At 45.1% G+C, this 16,213-nt stretch overlaps 2 protein-coding genes across 4 annotated transcripts in view; one reads left to right on the top strand and one right to left on the bottom strand.

The window, feature by feature from the left end:
• SLC45A4 (solute carrier family 45 member 4) overlaps nucleotides 1–7,728 on the top strand; it is a 61,662-nt gene extending 53,934 nt beyond the window's left edge. For all 3 annotated transcript variants that reach the window (XM_062492238.1, XM_062492221.1, XM_062492230.1), the window contains 2 exons: nucleotides 557–768; nucleotides 1,627–7,728. In XM_062492238.1, coding sequence (XP_062348222.1) covers nucleotides 557–768; nucleotides 1,627–1,989 — 575 coding nt within the window. In that variant the 3' untranslated portion in view covers nucleotides 1,990–7,728. The remainder of the gene's footprint in view (nucleotides 1–556; nucleotides 769–1,626) is intronic.
• Nucleotides 7,729–12,270: 4,542 nt separating this feature from the next.
• DENND3 (DENN domain containing 3) overlaps nucleotides 12,271–16,213 on the bottom strand; it is a 31,960-nt gene continuing 28,017 nt past the window's right edge. Inside the window, exons 21-23 of the mRNA XM_062504207.1 lie at nucleotides 16,017–16,132; nucleotides 15,766–15,903; nucleotides 12,271–13,681 (exon numbers count right to left, since the gene is read on the bottom strand). Of these exons, the coding sequence (XP_062360191.1) occupies nucleotides 13,481–13,681; nucleotides 15,766–15,903; nucleotides 16,017–16,132 (455 nt within the window). The 3' untranslated portion in view covers nucleotides 12,271–13,480. The remainder of the gene's footprint in view (nucleotides 13,682–15,765; nucleotides 15,904–16,016; nucleotides 16,133–16,213) is intronic.

The raw sequence follows: 16,213 nt of genomic DNA, 5'->3' as shown, positions 1-16,213 counted from the left end.
GCAGGTAATTTGGGCTTGCAATAGACTCTGAAATTGAGAGTTTTTGCCAAACTTAAATTCTGCCTTTTGCAGCACATAGCAGGCATGTCTTGTCTGCACAGCTCACTACCATGGGGACGGGCTCTTTCTGAAGCAGGAACACATCCTGTTCCCAGTGAGAGCTGGGCTGTGCTGGTCAGACAGACCAAATTTGAGCATCTACCTCCTAAACAGGGTATAGAGCTGCCATGGTCACATCAATCCCCTAAAACTTCAGTGAATAAACTGATATTTAAGGGGAAATAATTTCAAACTGAAAAAAAAGTAGGTTTAGATTGGATATTTGGAAAAAATTCTTCCCTCTGAAAGTGGTGAAGCTCTGCACAGGTTGCCCAGAGAAGCTGTGGTTGCCCCATCCCTGGAAGTGTTCAGGGTCAGGCTGGATGGGGCTTGGAGCAACCTGGGATAGTGGAAGGTGTGCCTGCCTATGGCAGGGTTGTTTGGAACTGGGTGAACTTTAAGGCCCCTTCCATCCCAAGCCATTCTATTATTCCTGTTTTATTCTTTATCTCTGCAGCCCTGTTGCAGAAATACTTGGACAACTATGACCTTAGCATAAAAGTGATCTACATCCTGGGCACGCTGGGTTTTTCCCTTGGCACTGCAGTGATGGCCATGTTCCCCAACGTGTACGTCACCATGATAATGATCAGCACCATGGGAATAGTCTCCATGAGCATCTCCTACTGCCCGTACGCGCTTTTGGGACAATACCATGAGATAAAACAGGTACGTGGAATATTTGGAGTATATATGTGAATTAAGGTAGAACATTCATGTTTCTCTTAAGATCACAGTGGCAAAATGGGTTTGTTAAATCCTGTTATTGAAGATACCTGCTTTGTTGGGATGCGTGCCAAAGGTTGAATGGATAGTAAATGGGAGGAGCTGGTGCTGAAATTGGATAGTCTTGGCATTGAGTTGGCTCAGAAGGGGTCATGATTGCTTTTTCCTGTGATGAGGTATAAAACAATCTGGGTGCATATGGCAGATGAAGAGAAATTAAATTATTACTGGAGTATTTACTATGTATCTGTTTGTTATTCCTGTCTTGGATGTGCTGTAGTAGTGTTTCGCAGGTTTTTCACAACCTTAGATTTTGAATTGAGTCTGGAAATGCAGCTGTAATTTTGGGGATGTATAAAGCAAAACAATTCTGCTGGAAACAAGGATGATTTTACTTCCCAACAGTGTCGTTCCACTGTTCCATTTGGATTACAGATTACAGGAGGATCATTTATTACAAGTTCCTGAGTTGTGACTAGGAGGAGGATTCCTTTTTATGATCATAAAATTAATGTTTCATGTATCAGCAAATGTGTCATGTAAAATTGGTTTTACAAAACCTAATCTTGGAACTGATTTGGGCTAGAAGTGACCCAGTCAATACCTGCCTCATGCTGCACAGTCCTGAGGAGGCTGTTGATGAGCAGATAAGGAGGCTGTTGTTCTGGAGTTGTGTCGTGGTGCTGCACAAAGAGGATGTGAAGCTGACCATGGGGCTGAGAATTTGAGGAAAGTTCTGGTGTTTAAGTATTGCTTTCATCCGTTTTTTTACCTCCTACCACGTTTCTTGTCTTTTTGCAGTACATTCACCACAGCCCAGGGAACTCAAAGCGAGGGTTTGGCATCGACTGTGCCATCCTGTCATGTCAGGTTTACATCTCCCAGATCCTGGTGGCCTCCGCACTCGGCGGCGTGGTGGACGTGGTGGGCACGGTCAGAGTCATCCCCATGGTGGCTTCAGTGGGATCCTTCCTGGGTTTTTTGACAGCGACTTTCTTGGTGATTTACCCCGAAGTCAACGAAGAACCAAAGGAAGAGCAGAAGGGACTGGGTCCTCCAGAGACAGCTGAGGGCAGCGGCGCGGGTGTGGAGAAGCCAACGGTGCTGAAGCTGACGCGCAAAGGAGCCGCGGCAGCGGAGCCAGAGGGCGAGTCAGCCGTGTGAGGCCACCAATGCTTGTTCACCCACATTCCAAGGAGTGCAGGTGCAGGATCAAGAACTTTTGCTGTTGTTTTTTTTTTTTTTTTTCCCAGGAAAGCAAAATTAGGACCTTTCACTACTTGTAGCTAAAATTTGCAGAAGAAAAGGCAGTTTCGTGTGAAAATGTAAATTAAATTCTGTAGTCCTTCCTCTAGGTTTGAGCAGGTTGCTCTGATGCTAATTGCTTTCTCTACAACTTAGAAACTCCATTTCTGAACACTTTTTTATTAAGAATACATTTAGATTTCAAATAAGTTGTATTAATCTGCATGAGACTCACAGTGTATACAATTAGCAGTTAGAAAAACGAAGTTTTCAGCTGTTTTTAAACTAACAGAAAATGGAAGCTATCTTGACCTATAGTCTCTTGCCATTTTTTTGTCTAAACATTTCAGATTTCACTAGTGTAATAACTGAATCAAATGCTTAGACATCAATCAATTTATTTTCACGAGCATATTACTGGTCTGACAGCTACGTTAATTTTAGACTTCATATTTTTGTTAGTGCAATTACTGCAGAGTCCTTTTATTTGCAATTATTTTCAAGGAAAAAAAGAAGCAATTACTGCAGTTTCTAAGAAACTGCCAAAATTCTTTTAGTCATACTATTCACAACCACTCCCAAATCTGCTGCTTGTCAGGAGAGGGTGACACTGGGTGCTGGATGTCAGCTGTAGATGGAAGGAGCAGCAGCTGGGAGAAGTGACCAGCACTCACAGGTTTCTTTATCACAAGTGCTGCATTTTATGAATGTCATTGGAATACGCTGTGACAATTTTTAGCTGAGAGTTTCACGTGCTGGTGAACTCGGGGGTTTTCTCAGCATTTAAACCTGATCATCTCTGGATGAAGCTGCCGTGGAGAAAGGACATCTCTAGGGTCAGCTTCATGGGAAGGGGCATGTGGATTCTCTTCCGTAGGGAAAGGAAGTCATTGATTAATTGCACTTTTTACAATCCTTTAACCTCCTGGCTGGGAACATTCCCAGCAGCTGAGGTAAAGGCACCGGGTCAGTACAACAAGAAGAGCCCAAGGCCTACCTCCGTCACTTTATGGCATAGTCTGGGTGTATAAAAATCTCTGTCAGAAACAGTTTTTAGGCCTTATAAATCAAATGTTGCTGTTCCAATCCCTGTGTTGGAGGAATTGTTGGCTGGAGCTCTTTTGAGCTGCTGTACCAATGTCATCAGCACATCCTCCATATCCCTTTCCATGATTCAGGACACAGCTGCAGTGCAAAGATACTTTTCTGGAAAGAGGTTGAAAGAGTTGTAACGTGATTTAAAATAGGTTTGGATTATTATTCAGCAGCCATTTAAAGGAACTTTCAAAACTTGTGTTCGGCAAAGTTCCGATTGTCATTTTTAAGAAATGTTTGTGATGCTGTTGACTCAGTTTGGCTTGGGGCCCCCAGGCTGCTGTCAATTGGTGTGCTGGACAGGTAAACACAGCACAGTGTGAGATTCCTGCTGCCTCAAACTCCTCCTCCTCCAAGACTTGCAAATGCCTGTGTCAATCATGCTGCAATCCAGGTATTCAGACAAAGAAGCTATATTTCAATATGAAAAGCAGTTTTTAATTAATTACTTGAATTGTCAGTGTATTTGAGAAATGGATGTTTGGATGTATTTGAAGGTGGCATCTGTGGGTTTCTCTGAAAGCTTCCAGGTGATGCCTGGAATGCCTATGGCCTCTGCTGTCAAGGGTGGTGATGTGGTGACATCATAGGCTGGTGACATCACAGAGCACTGAGATACATGTAATCACACAGGACTTAGGGGTTGTATTTGTTTTTCCAAGTGTCTTGAGGAAGTATTTTTTTTCCTATGGTGAATATTTTTTTTATGTAGAACATGTACTGTGAACTGTGTTCAGCCAGGGGAGCAATACTACTGAAGAGTGTGAGACCTTACTGAAGAAAGCAGTTGCAGAGAAATTCTGCCGTGAATTTTATCATCTCAGTTACTTGTAATATATTCTGGTGATGTTCATGTGTGAGACACAAGTGTTGTGTTTCGCCCTAGAACTGGCATTCATGTCAGTTACATGCTGAGTTACACATTGTAAAGTAGCTTTAATATTTTACTTTTGAAGTTCCTTGAAGATTCTGCTTTTGGTTAAATAACCGCTGTCAAGTACTCCTTACTTTAATCTCTACTGCTGGAAATGTTCTTCAACAGTTTAAAAACCTGCATCTTCTGACTGGTGTCAGCCTTACCCTTTTCCCAAGGGTTCCATGGACCAGCATGGATTAAATCTCCATTACTCCACATTGCACTTTCTAAGCCAAGATCTCTTTCAGTGCACCATCACACTGACCAAGTAGCTGTAGAGAGCGAGGAGAGGCTGAATCTCCCTCTGACTTCACATCCCACAGAGGGAACATGAAACCATTCTGGGAGTGAGCTCACCCATGTTTATGGAGCTTTCTCAGCCGGAGAAGGGCAAGAAGGGAGGAAGGACCTTTCATTTCAAACCCAGAGGCCTCAAGCAAAGGCAGAGCAGGGCCAGTTTTGTCACGGACAGTATTTGGCATGGCTTCATTTCTAAGAACTGGATGTTAAAATCCGTGTTTGGAGTTGTGTACAGGGCTCGTAACACAGGAATACGCACGCTGCCATGGCAGGAAGCTGATTTCACTCCCTGGTAAAGGCAAAGGAAATAATTATTCATTGTAAATGCGCTGAAGTTTTTGTAGTGTTGCCAGAAGAATTAACTTGGGGAGCCTCAGCCAAAGCATCTCCTCCTGTCCTTGGGCCAGCCTGGGAAACCCCCACACTGGCTTCACCCGCTGAGGTCTCCCAAGGGCTTTTCCATGGATGTGAAAGTTATCTTTCTAGCCCCAGCACTTCTCAGGGTAGAGTGGGCAATGATTTATGTCTTCATCTGTCCCTTACCTTATCTTTTGATGCAGATTTTTTTTTTTCCACAAATAAAGTAGTACAGTTTTATGTGTCTGTTGCAGAGCCTGTGGAAAGAGAAGTTTTAAGTGGCTTTTTTTTTTTTTTTTAAATTCCTAGTGACAATGAGCATCTTGGGGTTTTTTTTGTTTGTATTCCTGTCTAGTTGAAGTCATTTCATTGGACCTTCAGTGTAGTAGGACTAAGGTTTAGTGGTTCAGTTCAGTGTTGTTCAATACTATAAACAATTTTAACATGTTCTGCTGCAGTGATGTGTGACACGAGGCACTGCTGGTGCTCAGACCCTCAAGGGCTGTGGTCGATCAGTTGCCCATCTCAAGATGTTTCATGTGAGAGTAGAGAAGCTTTAACTTTCACCCCTTGGAAAGGCAGAGTGTGGGTTTGGCCCTGTTGGGTTATTCCAAGTGAGATCTATACTGTTTGTGAATGGCAATTTCAGACTCCAGAAGCAATAATTTCTTAGGAATGTTTCTCTTCCTGCTGGTTTGATGACTTTCATAGAGATTTATTGCCTAAATAGCCTTTTAGTAACACAAACCTGGTGGTTTGCTGGCGCTGGCTGTGAGCAGTTGTGGAAAGATAGGGGTTTTTCATCGTCGGGGGAAGGAGGCCAGTAAATCCTATAGAGGTTTGTGCTCTTGAAACACATAATGTCCTTTTCCCCTTTCATTTGGAGCCTTTTTCTAGGCTCTCAAATATTCCCAGCACCTCAGTCTGAAAAGGAGGTGGCTGCAAATTTACCCTCCTCAGACCCCAGCATGGAACAGGCTGGCTGCATGAGGTTTTCCTCATAGGTAAGGACTGAGTCTTTCTTATCCTTCTCCCAGCTGATCTGAACCCCCACAGCACTTGGAATGACAGCAGCAACCATGGTGCTTTTTGCCAGGTACCTCATTAAGAACAGGCTCCCTTACCCTTGATCCATGGTGAGCTTGGCTTCCCCCAGCATCCACCCTGAAAAGCAGGATTTTCCTGAGTGCCAGGTCTCATGCATGTTGAGGTCACATCTATGAGTAAAGGTAAAGATAGCTGGGACCTCTGGGCAGGAGGAAAGTGCAGGAGGCAATTGCTGAGATTTGGGGTTGTTAGGGATGTGTGTGTGTCTGTACCTCTGTGTTTGTACATTTCCAGACACATTGCTCAGGCCAAAATACCTTTGGGGGTTGTGTGTTGCTGTCACTGTACTCCATGATGTTTTCAACTGAGTTCTTCCAGGTTTCCCTCATCCTAGTCTGATGTGAGACAAGCTCAGCTATAAATATGTATCCTATTTAAACGAACAAATGAACTCCTGCATGATATTCCAAGCACATGTAGCAGCTTCAGCATCTGAAGTGTCTGTTGTGAAAGAGAAGTTGGTTTTCTTTGCAGCTGTTTTGTCCTTGTTTCCTTTGAATAGGCCAAATAAATGTAATGGACACCAAATGTTGCACAGAAATGTTATTGATGACTGTGTGGAAAAAATACCAAATTTTATTTTTCTTTGCAGAAACTTTATGGTTTCAGAGAGTCCTTTAGCTGTTTTCCTTCCTTAAATGACAAAGCTGAACGTTGGTAAAGCATGTCACAAAATGGTCATTTGGAAAAAGTGGAGCTACCCAAAGTTTTCTCTTTGTCATGTTGCATCCAAAGGAGCTGCAGCAGCTCAAATAACAACTGGGGTTTGAATCTGAGGCTCAACAGTTCAGAAACTGCCTTAGAAAACAACAAAAAGGCTCCATTCTTTTTCCTGGCAGGGCGCTCGCCGCCACTGATCTGCTCATTAAGGTGTTTCAGGTTTTCCTGTCACTTAAAATCATTTCCTGAAAAACTGATTTGGTTTCTCAATCCAAGCAGCTTCACCTGAATTTCCACCTTGGCTTCCCTTGCCCCAGGAAGTGCAAGGGGTACCCAGGAGGGACAAATACATCCCCCACTAAGAAAGAGCATCTGCTGTAATTAAAGGGTTTTTGATGCTCTTGTGACCTGCTAAAATTTTAGAGAAAATGTAGAGCATGGTTCAGTGTGAGCTGCTCTGGCACATTCTTAAATTTGGAAGTTTGGGGTGAAGCTCTGGGAGCATATAGTCAAACTTAGTGTCACCTTATTTACTGTGCACCTACACAGACCTTAGCAACAGCGAAATTGTAATAAATAACCCCAAAATCCAGACTTTTCTCTCAACAAATTGGCAGTTTCCAATGTAAATTTGTTTTGCCTGATGTAACATGAACACTAAGCCCTTTAAGTAGCCAAATGACCAGCTTATTTTAAATGCCTCATATTACTAGAAAGCTGCATATAGGCATCTCATAGCGGGGGAAAAAAATAAAAAATTTAAAAAAAAATTTAAAAAAAGAATATTTAGTTCCTTTGTGAACTGGCCATATGACAACTACTTTTTTATCAACTTATTAAGTTGGGGCACTATAATAGCTCTTGCTGAGTTTAGCAATGTTTATAAGCATGTGTTAAACACATAATGTTGTTTTATGAGGAAAAAGGGATAAAGAAAAGTGATGTCACAGATGAATGTTTGAGTGCGTAGATGGCATAATGTATGTATGATTTTTATTTCTACACTGTTGAGCTTATTTTCTGTTTAAAGGTTAAAAAAATGTTGCATGAGAACTGTTTTATTGTGTTCTGCACTTTCTATTCTTTTTGTATAATCTTGATTATTTTTCATTTATGCATAGAGAAGAAAAAAATCAGTTTAGAAATATTCTACTCCATGAGACATTGTGTTCCAATCTGTTGTTCTGAAGTTCAATCTTAATAAACATTTCAGTAAGAGTTGATGGCTCGTGTCCCTGTGGTGTTTGTAGAGGAGGTGAGCAGAGGGACACCTGGTCCCTGAGCTGTGCAAGGCAAATAACACTCACCTGCACCCCAGAGCTTCATGAATATTTCCAGAAATTCTCCTGCCAAATGTTGACTGGAAAAACACAGGCGTTGCATTTCAGAGGTGGTTCTACACTCACCTGACACTTGCAGGGTTCAAGTGCAACCCAGGAGAGAGCACAGGTGGAGTTAAATGGGGATACCTGGGGCAGGGGTGTGTCCACAGCTCCAGGCTCTGCTCTGACAAAGGGTGGTGGCTGTCATACAGAATCTGTAACCTCATGCCATCATCAGGGCTGAGGATCTGAGGGTCTTCCCAGTCACCTCTATGATTTAATAGCCACAAGCAGCTCCCAAAATCATTTCCCATCCGAACTTATCAACCTCTCAGACCATTGCAAACAAGAGGGGAAAGCTGGAGCCAGAGCACAACCACCAGCTGATGAGTAAACTTCAGTGAACTTACCCATTTGGTTTCTTGTTTCCTTGACAGATTTAATGTTTCTTCCTAAAGGAAATTCCTTAGAACTAGTATCAGCAGCTCTAAAAAGTCAATTCCCACATGGGGTTTGGTTCATTTTTCATAGAATCGTAACAGAATCGATTACCCTGGAAAATACCTCCAAGACCGAGTCCAGCCTATGACCCATTACCGCCTTTGTGACCAAAGTAGACCAGAGCACCGAGTCCCACATCCCGTCTTTCCTTAAATACCTCCAGAAACAGCGACTCCTCCACCTACCTGGACAGCCCCTTCCAGTGCCTGACAACTCTTCCTGTGGAGAAATTCTTCCTCATAAGTAGTCTAATCTTCCTCCTTTGCTAATTGAGACTATTTCACCTTGTCTGTTCATAGGATGGAATTGATGACCTCCAAGTCTTTCCAACCTGGGTGACTCAGATTCTATGCTTGAAACGTGGGAGAACAGACCAAGCCCCATTAGGCTACAACCTCCTGTCAGGGAGCTGAAGACAGTGACAAAGTCTCTCCTGAGCCTCCTTTCCTACAGACTGAAACCCCACAAGGCCCTCAGCTAATCCTCACAAGGCTTGTACTCCAGAGCCTTCCTCAGTGCCACAACAGGTTTCTGCACTTCAATGTTCTTATTGAGAGTGGCACAAAAAACAAGAAACACGGCTCAAGGAGTAAATTCCCCAGTGCCCAGCACAGAGGGACAGTCACCGCCCTGGTCCTGCTGGCCACACTAGTGCTGACACACAATGCCAGAAGGCCCCTGCAATCCTTGCCCACCTGCGCAACACGCCTGCCCACCTTCGGCCACTGTCAGCCAAGGCAACCCCAGGGCCTTTCCCTCTGGGCAGCCTTCCAGCCCCTCTGCCCCCTGCCTGGGGCACTGCAGGGCCTTGTCAGCACAACGGGGCAGGACCATGCCTTGGTCTTCTTGAGCCTCATCCTGCTGCCCTCACCCCATCAATCCTGCCTGTTCCACGTCCCTCTGCAGAGCCTTCCTACCCGCCAGCACATCAGAACTCCCATCCACCTTGGTGATTTTTATCCAAGGACCCTATCCGGCTCTTGGCCTTAAAAATACTGGTTAATGCAGCTACCAATCACACTACCTCTCACATGCTAAGTGAGCACACCAGCAACTGAGCTAATTCCCCCTTTTGGCTAGACGAAACTCATCTACACCCTTTTCCCTGGACCCAAGTTTAAGGAAGTGAAAACATAAAATACAATAAACTGTACATCAGGCCCAGCCTATTTAGTTGTTTTTTCACCAGTACAGAGAGGAGAATGGAGACTCTCATCAGTGGTGCAGGAGCCTGTCCAGATATCTACAGGGCACCCAGAGAGGGTCCATACTGGGTTAGGGTGGGACATAGCTGAGTTACTTCCCAATAGCTACTATCAAGAATGTGAGCAAATGATGAGGCTAAGAGCCTCCCCTCCTGGCCCCACTCTGCCCAGCAGAGTCTTGGGCTCATCCTCACCTTGAGGGAGTGTACCTGGAAATCCCAAAGTAAGGGGGGGATTAAGTGCTAGGGATTGTCCTATATCCATGTCTTCTCCTGGCACAATGGAACAGGACCTCTTCACTTGACAAGTGTAGGAGGAGGGGAAGCCTTCTTGATCCCTTCCAGCACCATGGCAGGATGAGGCCTGGAGAAGGGACAAGAAGCAGAAACCTCTTGGGTGCTGTTGTTGCTTTACGGTGATCCTCCTGTTCCGCTCTGGGGATATGACTCATCCCTGGCCCTGGGAGTGGGACTCTGTGATCCTTGTCCAAGAGAAGCAGGTCCCTGCTTAGGCTGGGAGCGGGTTGCTGGGTCTGGGCTGGCTAGAGCCTGCTGTGGTGGGGTGAGGACAGTGGAGCTGGGTCACACCCTGAGCTGTTGCTTGTTACAGAATAACCCACAGTGGCCTTGGAGTGGCTCAGAACAGCCTGGAGAGGAGCTGCTCCTGCACTGCCTCAACTTCCCAGTCTGGACCAAGAACAACCAAAAAACTAGTGTTATCCCTCCCCCACCCCAGTTTGCCCCAGTGGGGCCAGTCCCTGCATTCTCCAGGCTTTGCAGCAGCTGGGGTATCCCCCATCCTGGGGGACAGGGTGGCATACTGTGCCCATGTCCACTGGCACATGGTGCCCATGTCCATTACCAGACCTCATGCACTCCCAGACCCCACAGCCTCCAGCAGTGTCAGCCTGGCTGTGTAACACTCATTGCACACAGAGCTCAGCAGGGACATGGGCCGTCCCTGTGGGATTTCACCATCTTCCAGGTGACATCCCACACCCCCTCACACTGGGGTTCCATGTGCTGGGCAGCCCTTCACATCCCAAAAAGGGGCTAGGGACAGCTGCCCAGCAGGGCCAGAGATGACCCTGCAGGTGTCATCAGGACAGCAGGACAGTGCCCAAATCCTGGGGACAAGGGTGGCTGGTAGTAGCATTCTGTCTATTTGTGCAGCAGTGTCCTTGTCCTGACAGCTGGGATGGCACAGGATTACCCACTGCTTCTGAGAGGAGGGGACCTGTGCCAAGAACTGTGCCAAGCAGGGAACTCACCCTGGAGAGGGAAGCAAGATGCCAAGAGGAGTCTGCAAGTTACAGAGGCAGATGAAAAGGATGCAGACAGGTAAGGAATGCACATCAGGGCAGGAGGATGGGGCTTAGTTCCATTTGCCTCCAAAAGGACTCAACTAGCACTGAAGGAAAATGGGGCCTGGTCCCATGAAATCTCCCAGCAGCCTGTGATCAGAGGCTGGGAGCAGAGGAAGGGGCTGTTTCCTCCCTCCCTGCATGGCTTTATTGGGGAGATCATAGCCAGCATGCAACAGCCTGAATTTCCAAGCAGCTCCCATCTCCACAGGATTATTTCTGGAAGCAGACACTGCCATCCCTTGGTTTGATCAAAGAATCACAGAACAGCTCAATTAGCAAGTGACCTATATGGATCATCAAGTCCAACTCCCTGCTCTGCATAGTGCCTCAAAAAACTGGACGATAGGACCAAGAGCACCACAAGGTCCTGGCAGGTATCTCTGCTCCCACTCAGGTTTTTCAGGTCGGGAAACCAGGAAAAAAACAAACAACAGCAAAAAGGAGCTGAACAAGATTTAGCCTTGAGGTTTCCAAGAAAGAGGCAACATTTCCCAGAGAGCGAAGCAAAAGGGATGGCAGCACAATCTGGACTCGGGGTTTTTAGAGAGAGGCTGACCAACCCCAGCAGCAGCACGACCAGAGAGGGGTGGGGTGTGCTCAGCCCTGTCACTCACAGCCTCCCTTCTCCTGCCAGGGGCAGTTCCTGCTCCATTTGTCCCTTCACAGGGAGACAGTGACTCAGAGAGGCGACTACACCTGGCCAGCTCTCAGCTGGCAGAGGGGAAAAGAGCAGCTCTGAGGAGTTCAGAGGTGCCTTCCCACCACCAAGGGGCCCACACAAAGTACCTGAAACTATACTGAGATCTGAACAGAACCCCACAGTGCTGGGACTGCAGGTCCATTCCCAGAGCTGGAATCCTGCAGCAAAGCTGAGATGGTCAGGGAGCACGTAAAAACCAGCTAAGAAGAAAAAAACAGGTTTAAAAAGTACACCAGGAATGAAAATCAATGAAGACAGAAACAGGTGGGCAGCAGGTTGGTGCAGCTGGTTCATTTCTGCAGACAGGGAAAGTTCATTAACAGCCCTTGTGTGTCTTTGAATTCAGTAAATAATTCCTGTCACTTACCGCAGGCAGCCTGACTGAGCCAGGAGAGGAAAGAAAGAACCTGAAAGTAACAGATATGGAGCTCAAAAGGGGACACATTACAGCAGAAGTTGTTTCAGAAGAGAACACAGAGAGAAAACCCTAGGCAATTATTCTTTACAGCACCTAGAGAGGATGCAAGTCAGTGCTAAAATCATCATTCTCGAGTAACAAGTTACACAGTAAAAAGAACAAACTACAGAGGCCAGAGTATCAATATATATCAATATAGTGTTTAATGTTCTTAAATTGATACAAAAACTAGAAAAGTAAAATTTCAGTTACCATATGACAAAAACTTTTATCAGCAGAAATATTATACAGTCATAAAATTTCTAGTCATAATATTTTCCAGTTGTTTATACCCTTTTAATTAGCCCTACGCTGGTTTATATTTATTAAGAAAAGTAGCAGCCCATTTTGTCCTTCCATTTGCAGTCTTTTAGACACTGTTTTCCACTCTGCACTGATGCAGATAAAACTCTTCTGCACAGATTTATTGTTTCACTTGCAGATAAATGTTACCAGTGGAAAAACCACTGTGCATCAGGCACCGGTCAGGGAATGCTGCTCTGGAGACTCCTGCAGGCTGCAGCCCCTGGTGTTCACTCCAGGGATTGAAGAAGGGTTTCAGGACTGTGGAGAACTTAAAAATGAAGCAGGGTCTACTCAAAATAACAGCAGTTCCTCTGATTGCAGAAACAGAAACTGAAGGGAGGAGGGGTAGAGATTGGTCTGCACAGGGACTGGGAGGTGCTTTCAAAAGCAAGTATATTATATACAGGAATTAAATAAATTAATGCTTCAGATAAAAAATAATCAGTTTCACTAACTGTTATAAATGCCAAGTGCTGTGCATTGTTTTCAAAGAAAAAATACATTTAAAAACTAAAATATTCATTAGAAATACCTTGTTTCAGCTGAAGAAGCTTTCAGTGCTGTTGGGGAAAGCATGTCTGTGCCTGCATTTTAAACAAAACAGCCCCAGAAATCCCACCAAAGGTAAGGGACACTGCCCACCTACAGGTCTGAGCTCAGAAAGATGATCACAGTGACAACTCTCTAAGTCCAAGCACACTTGGTTTTTTCCTTTCAGTGCCCTTTTCCACCTCTTACAGGCTGTAAGGACATCATAAAATCATTTTTTAAGCAACCTTGCAGAGAGCTCCCATGGAATTACCAGCTGACTCTGGTGTTTCCAAAGTGACCTGCCCCAGGCAGGTAACTCCAACCCTCCACACCACCTCATGTCCAGTTCAAAGACAGTGACCTGTCTTCTCCCATTTCTGTTCCTTTACCAAATGTGCAGGAGCAGGACAAGATGTGATGGGAGATTTGCTTTGATTTCCATTTTCTACAACACAGGGATGGAAACCAAATAAATACAAGACATTAACACTGGCAGGTGGTTGAAATAGATGCAAAATGCTGAAGTAAACATAGTCCCAGGTCTTTACCCTTCCCCAGAGAAGGCAGACACATTTGGAATAGAGTGACTAGCCAGCCTTCCAGATGGCAATCTTCCCTTCTTCCTTCCCAGAGCCACTGAGGACGTACCTGTCCTCTGCTGAGCACAGTGCCTTCACCGCATCAGCGTGGCCGACCAGCTCCTTGTCCACACTCTTCCTCTCAGCACTGACCACGTAGATCTTCCCTTTGCTCTTGCCCTGCAGCCTCCCACTGCTGCCAACCCACAGCTGGGGGAACAAAAACAAACCCACAGCCATTTTCACTATTTCACATTTCAGTCCAGGACACAGTCAAGAAGGTTTACGTGGCACATTGGTACAGTGTGGGTTCCGTCATGCTTGGCTGAAAAAGGGAAACACTGAACATTTCCTCATCAATATGGATCTTGGCCACCCTTGCTCCTGGTCCCCTTCAGGTCTCCTCAGCTGCTGTGGCATGAGCTGAGGGCTCCTGGTGGGTGTCTCTACTCCCCTCTGGTTCCCTCAGTACAGGAAAGCCCCTGTGCCCCGTGCTGGAATGTTCAGCTGCCAATTGTGCTGGCACTGGGGCTGCTTTCCTTTACCCCTGTGTAAGGCACAGTGTGCCCTTGCACTGCAAGAGCAGAGAAAATCCAGGGAAGAGAAACTAAAACTGCCAAGAGAAAGAACAGCTGTCATATGAGCAAAGATCAGAAAATGGCTTGGATTTAAGGGGACTTTAAAGATCTCATTTCAACCCCATGGTCAGGGACAGCTTGCATGAGACCAGGCTGCTCAGAGCTCCATCCAACCCGGCCCTGAATGGGATGGAGCAGCCACAGATTCTCTGGGCAATCTGTGCCAGGGCCCCACCGCCCTCATAGGAAAGATGGAAAAGCCAAGACTCCTTAGGTTGGAGAGAAGGCAGCTAAGGAGCCTTTATGAAAGGTTTATGAACTAAGAGAAGTGCAGATAAGCTGAATGTAGAACCACTGTTTCACCCTGAAATTAAGGAAGTAAGGGACATGTGGGAACCAGTAATAGCTCAGTTTCACGGAGAAGAAAGTACTTCTCTGTACAGGGCTGGCAGTGAAATTCATGAACCTGCTGCTCCGCAGGGAACTGTGACACCAGCAAGTCCAAAATGAAATCACAGCCACAGAGACTGGGTCAAATAATAGGTAATAAAAGAATAAAAGACACAGGCCAAGGTGCCAGACAGAACACATCCTATTTCAGATAGATACAGCATGCAGCTGGGTTTCTCTCCAGTTTCCTAGAGAAAAACAATGGCTTGTTTTTAATTAAAACTTGTGACTGACAGCTCTACCAACGTTGTTGTCAGCCTCTGCCAGGCTGCAAGTTCACTCTCCCTAACTCATTGGTGTGTAGAGGGAACAGGAGTGCAAGTGGTGGCACAGGGTCTGCTTGGAGCCTGTCACTAGTGGTGTCCCCCAAGGGTTAGCACTGGGCTCAGGATTCTTTAATTTATTCATAAATTACTTAAGGAGGAGAAGACAAAGGAACAAAGTTCTTCAGTAGAACAAGAGAGCTTAAGGCCTTGGGGGTTCCAAACAATCCTCTCACTCCCTTGAAACAGAGGTTAAATACATTAATCTCTGCCTTGGAGAAGAAAATCCTAAAATGATTTTCCATTTTAGTACAAAAGTCTAACCAGAGGCTGAATACACAGAAAAGTTCCCAATTCCATTAAAAAAAAAAAAATGAGGAAGGAAGGAGGGAAAATCTGAGAAAAGGATTCCAAAAGTTGCTTTCCCAGTAGATACACATTAGCTATTTATTTGCAAAGTAAGCTTGAATGGCCCCTATGGTAGCAAAACTACAATAATTTGCCCAGTTCCTGATACCACATAAAAGCAGGTACACAGAGGCCAATAGTGACACAGACACAAAAAGCCAAGTTAGGAATCCATTGGCTCCTTTGTCCTGAATTAGGAATGTGGTAACTAATCAAGGAAAAGTTCATCTACAAAAACAGGCCAATTAATTGGCATTTGTTGTTTTTCTGGTAACCTTTTTTCAAGGCTTAGTTTGAGAAGCCATGAGATAGACTTAAACTTTAAGTTTCTACAGCTCCCTGGAAATGTCAATGACTAATACGTGTCATCACACTTTTAATTACTGATGAGGGGCTTGGCTTGCCATGCATTTTGGGGTACACCTGCAACAGCCATTTGTGTTAGGCAGTCTTTAGCATCTCTGATTTCAAAGAGGAATGAACATTCCAAGCCTTGTGTCCTTATGTACACACCCAGTGACAATGACAGCTGCAAACAAACAAAACTTCATTAAATAAATCCTCAAGAGGAAAAACCAGCCCAGATGTCTCTCACCTGATTTTTAACTCTAATCATACAAGTAATCTCAGAGCAATCCTGAAGATGAATCTTTTGAGGTGTACTTGAAAGGTCTTTGGTGTTCCAAACGTACAGGTCGCTACTCCCGGAGTAAGACACCCACACTTCATCTCTCTAAAGCACAGAAAGATACATTTAAGCACTGCCACTGAAAATGTATCAAAAGAACCAGGGTTCCTAATGCCACATGGCCCTGCCTCCTTTAAACTATCAACAAAGTGCAATACCTCGGGAAAGAGCTGGAAGCCAAGAAAAGAGGAACACATATCCCTCAGGTGGTGCTCGATTTTCATCTGCAGTTGAAACTCGTGAATTGACACTACAAGAATGCAACTTCTTGTACCTTCAAAATTAAAGATATAGAGTTAGTAACAGAGGTGCCCACTTCTTCCATCTCCACAAAACATGGATGAAAAAAGCAAAA

This window comes from Cinclus cinclus, chromosome 1 (genome assembly GCF_963662255.1).
Source record: "Cinclus cinclus chromosome 1, bCinCin1.1, whole genome shotgun sequence".
NCBI lineage: Eukaryota > Metazoa > Chordata > Aves > Passeriformes > Cinclidae > Cinclus > Cinclus cinclus.
The sequence above is the reverse complement of the archived record's forward strand: the minus strand, read 5'-3'. Positions and strand labels throughout refer to the sequence as shown.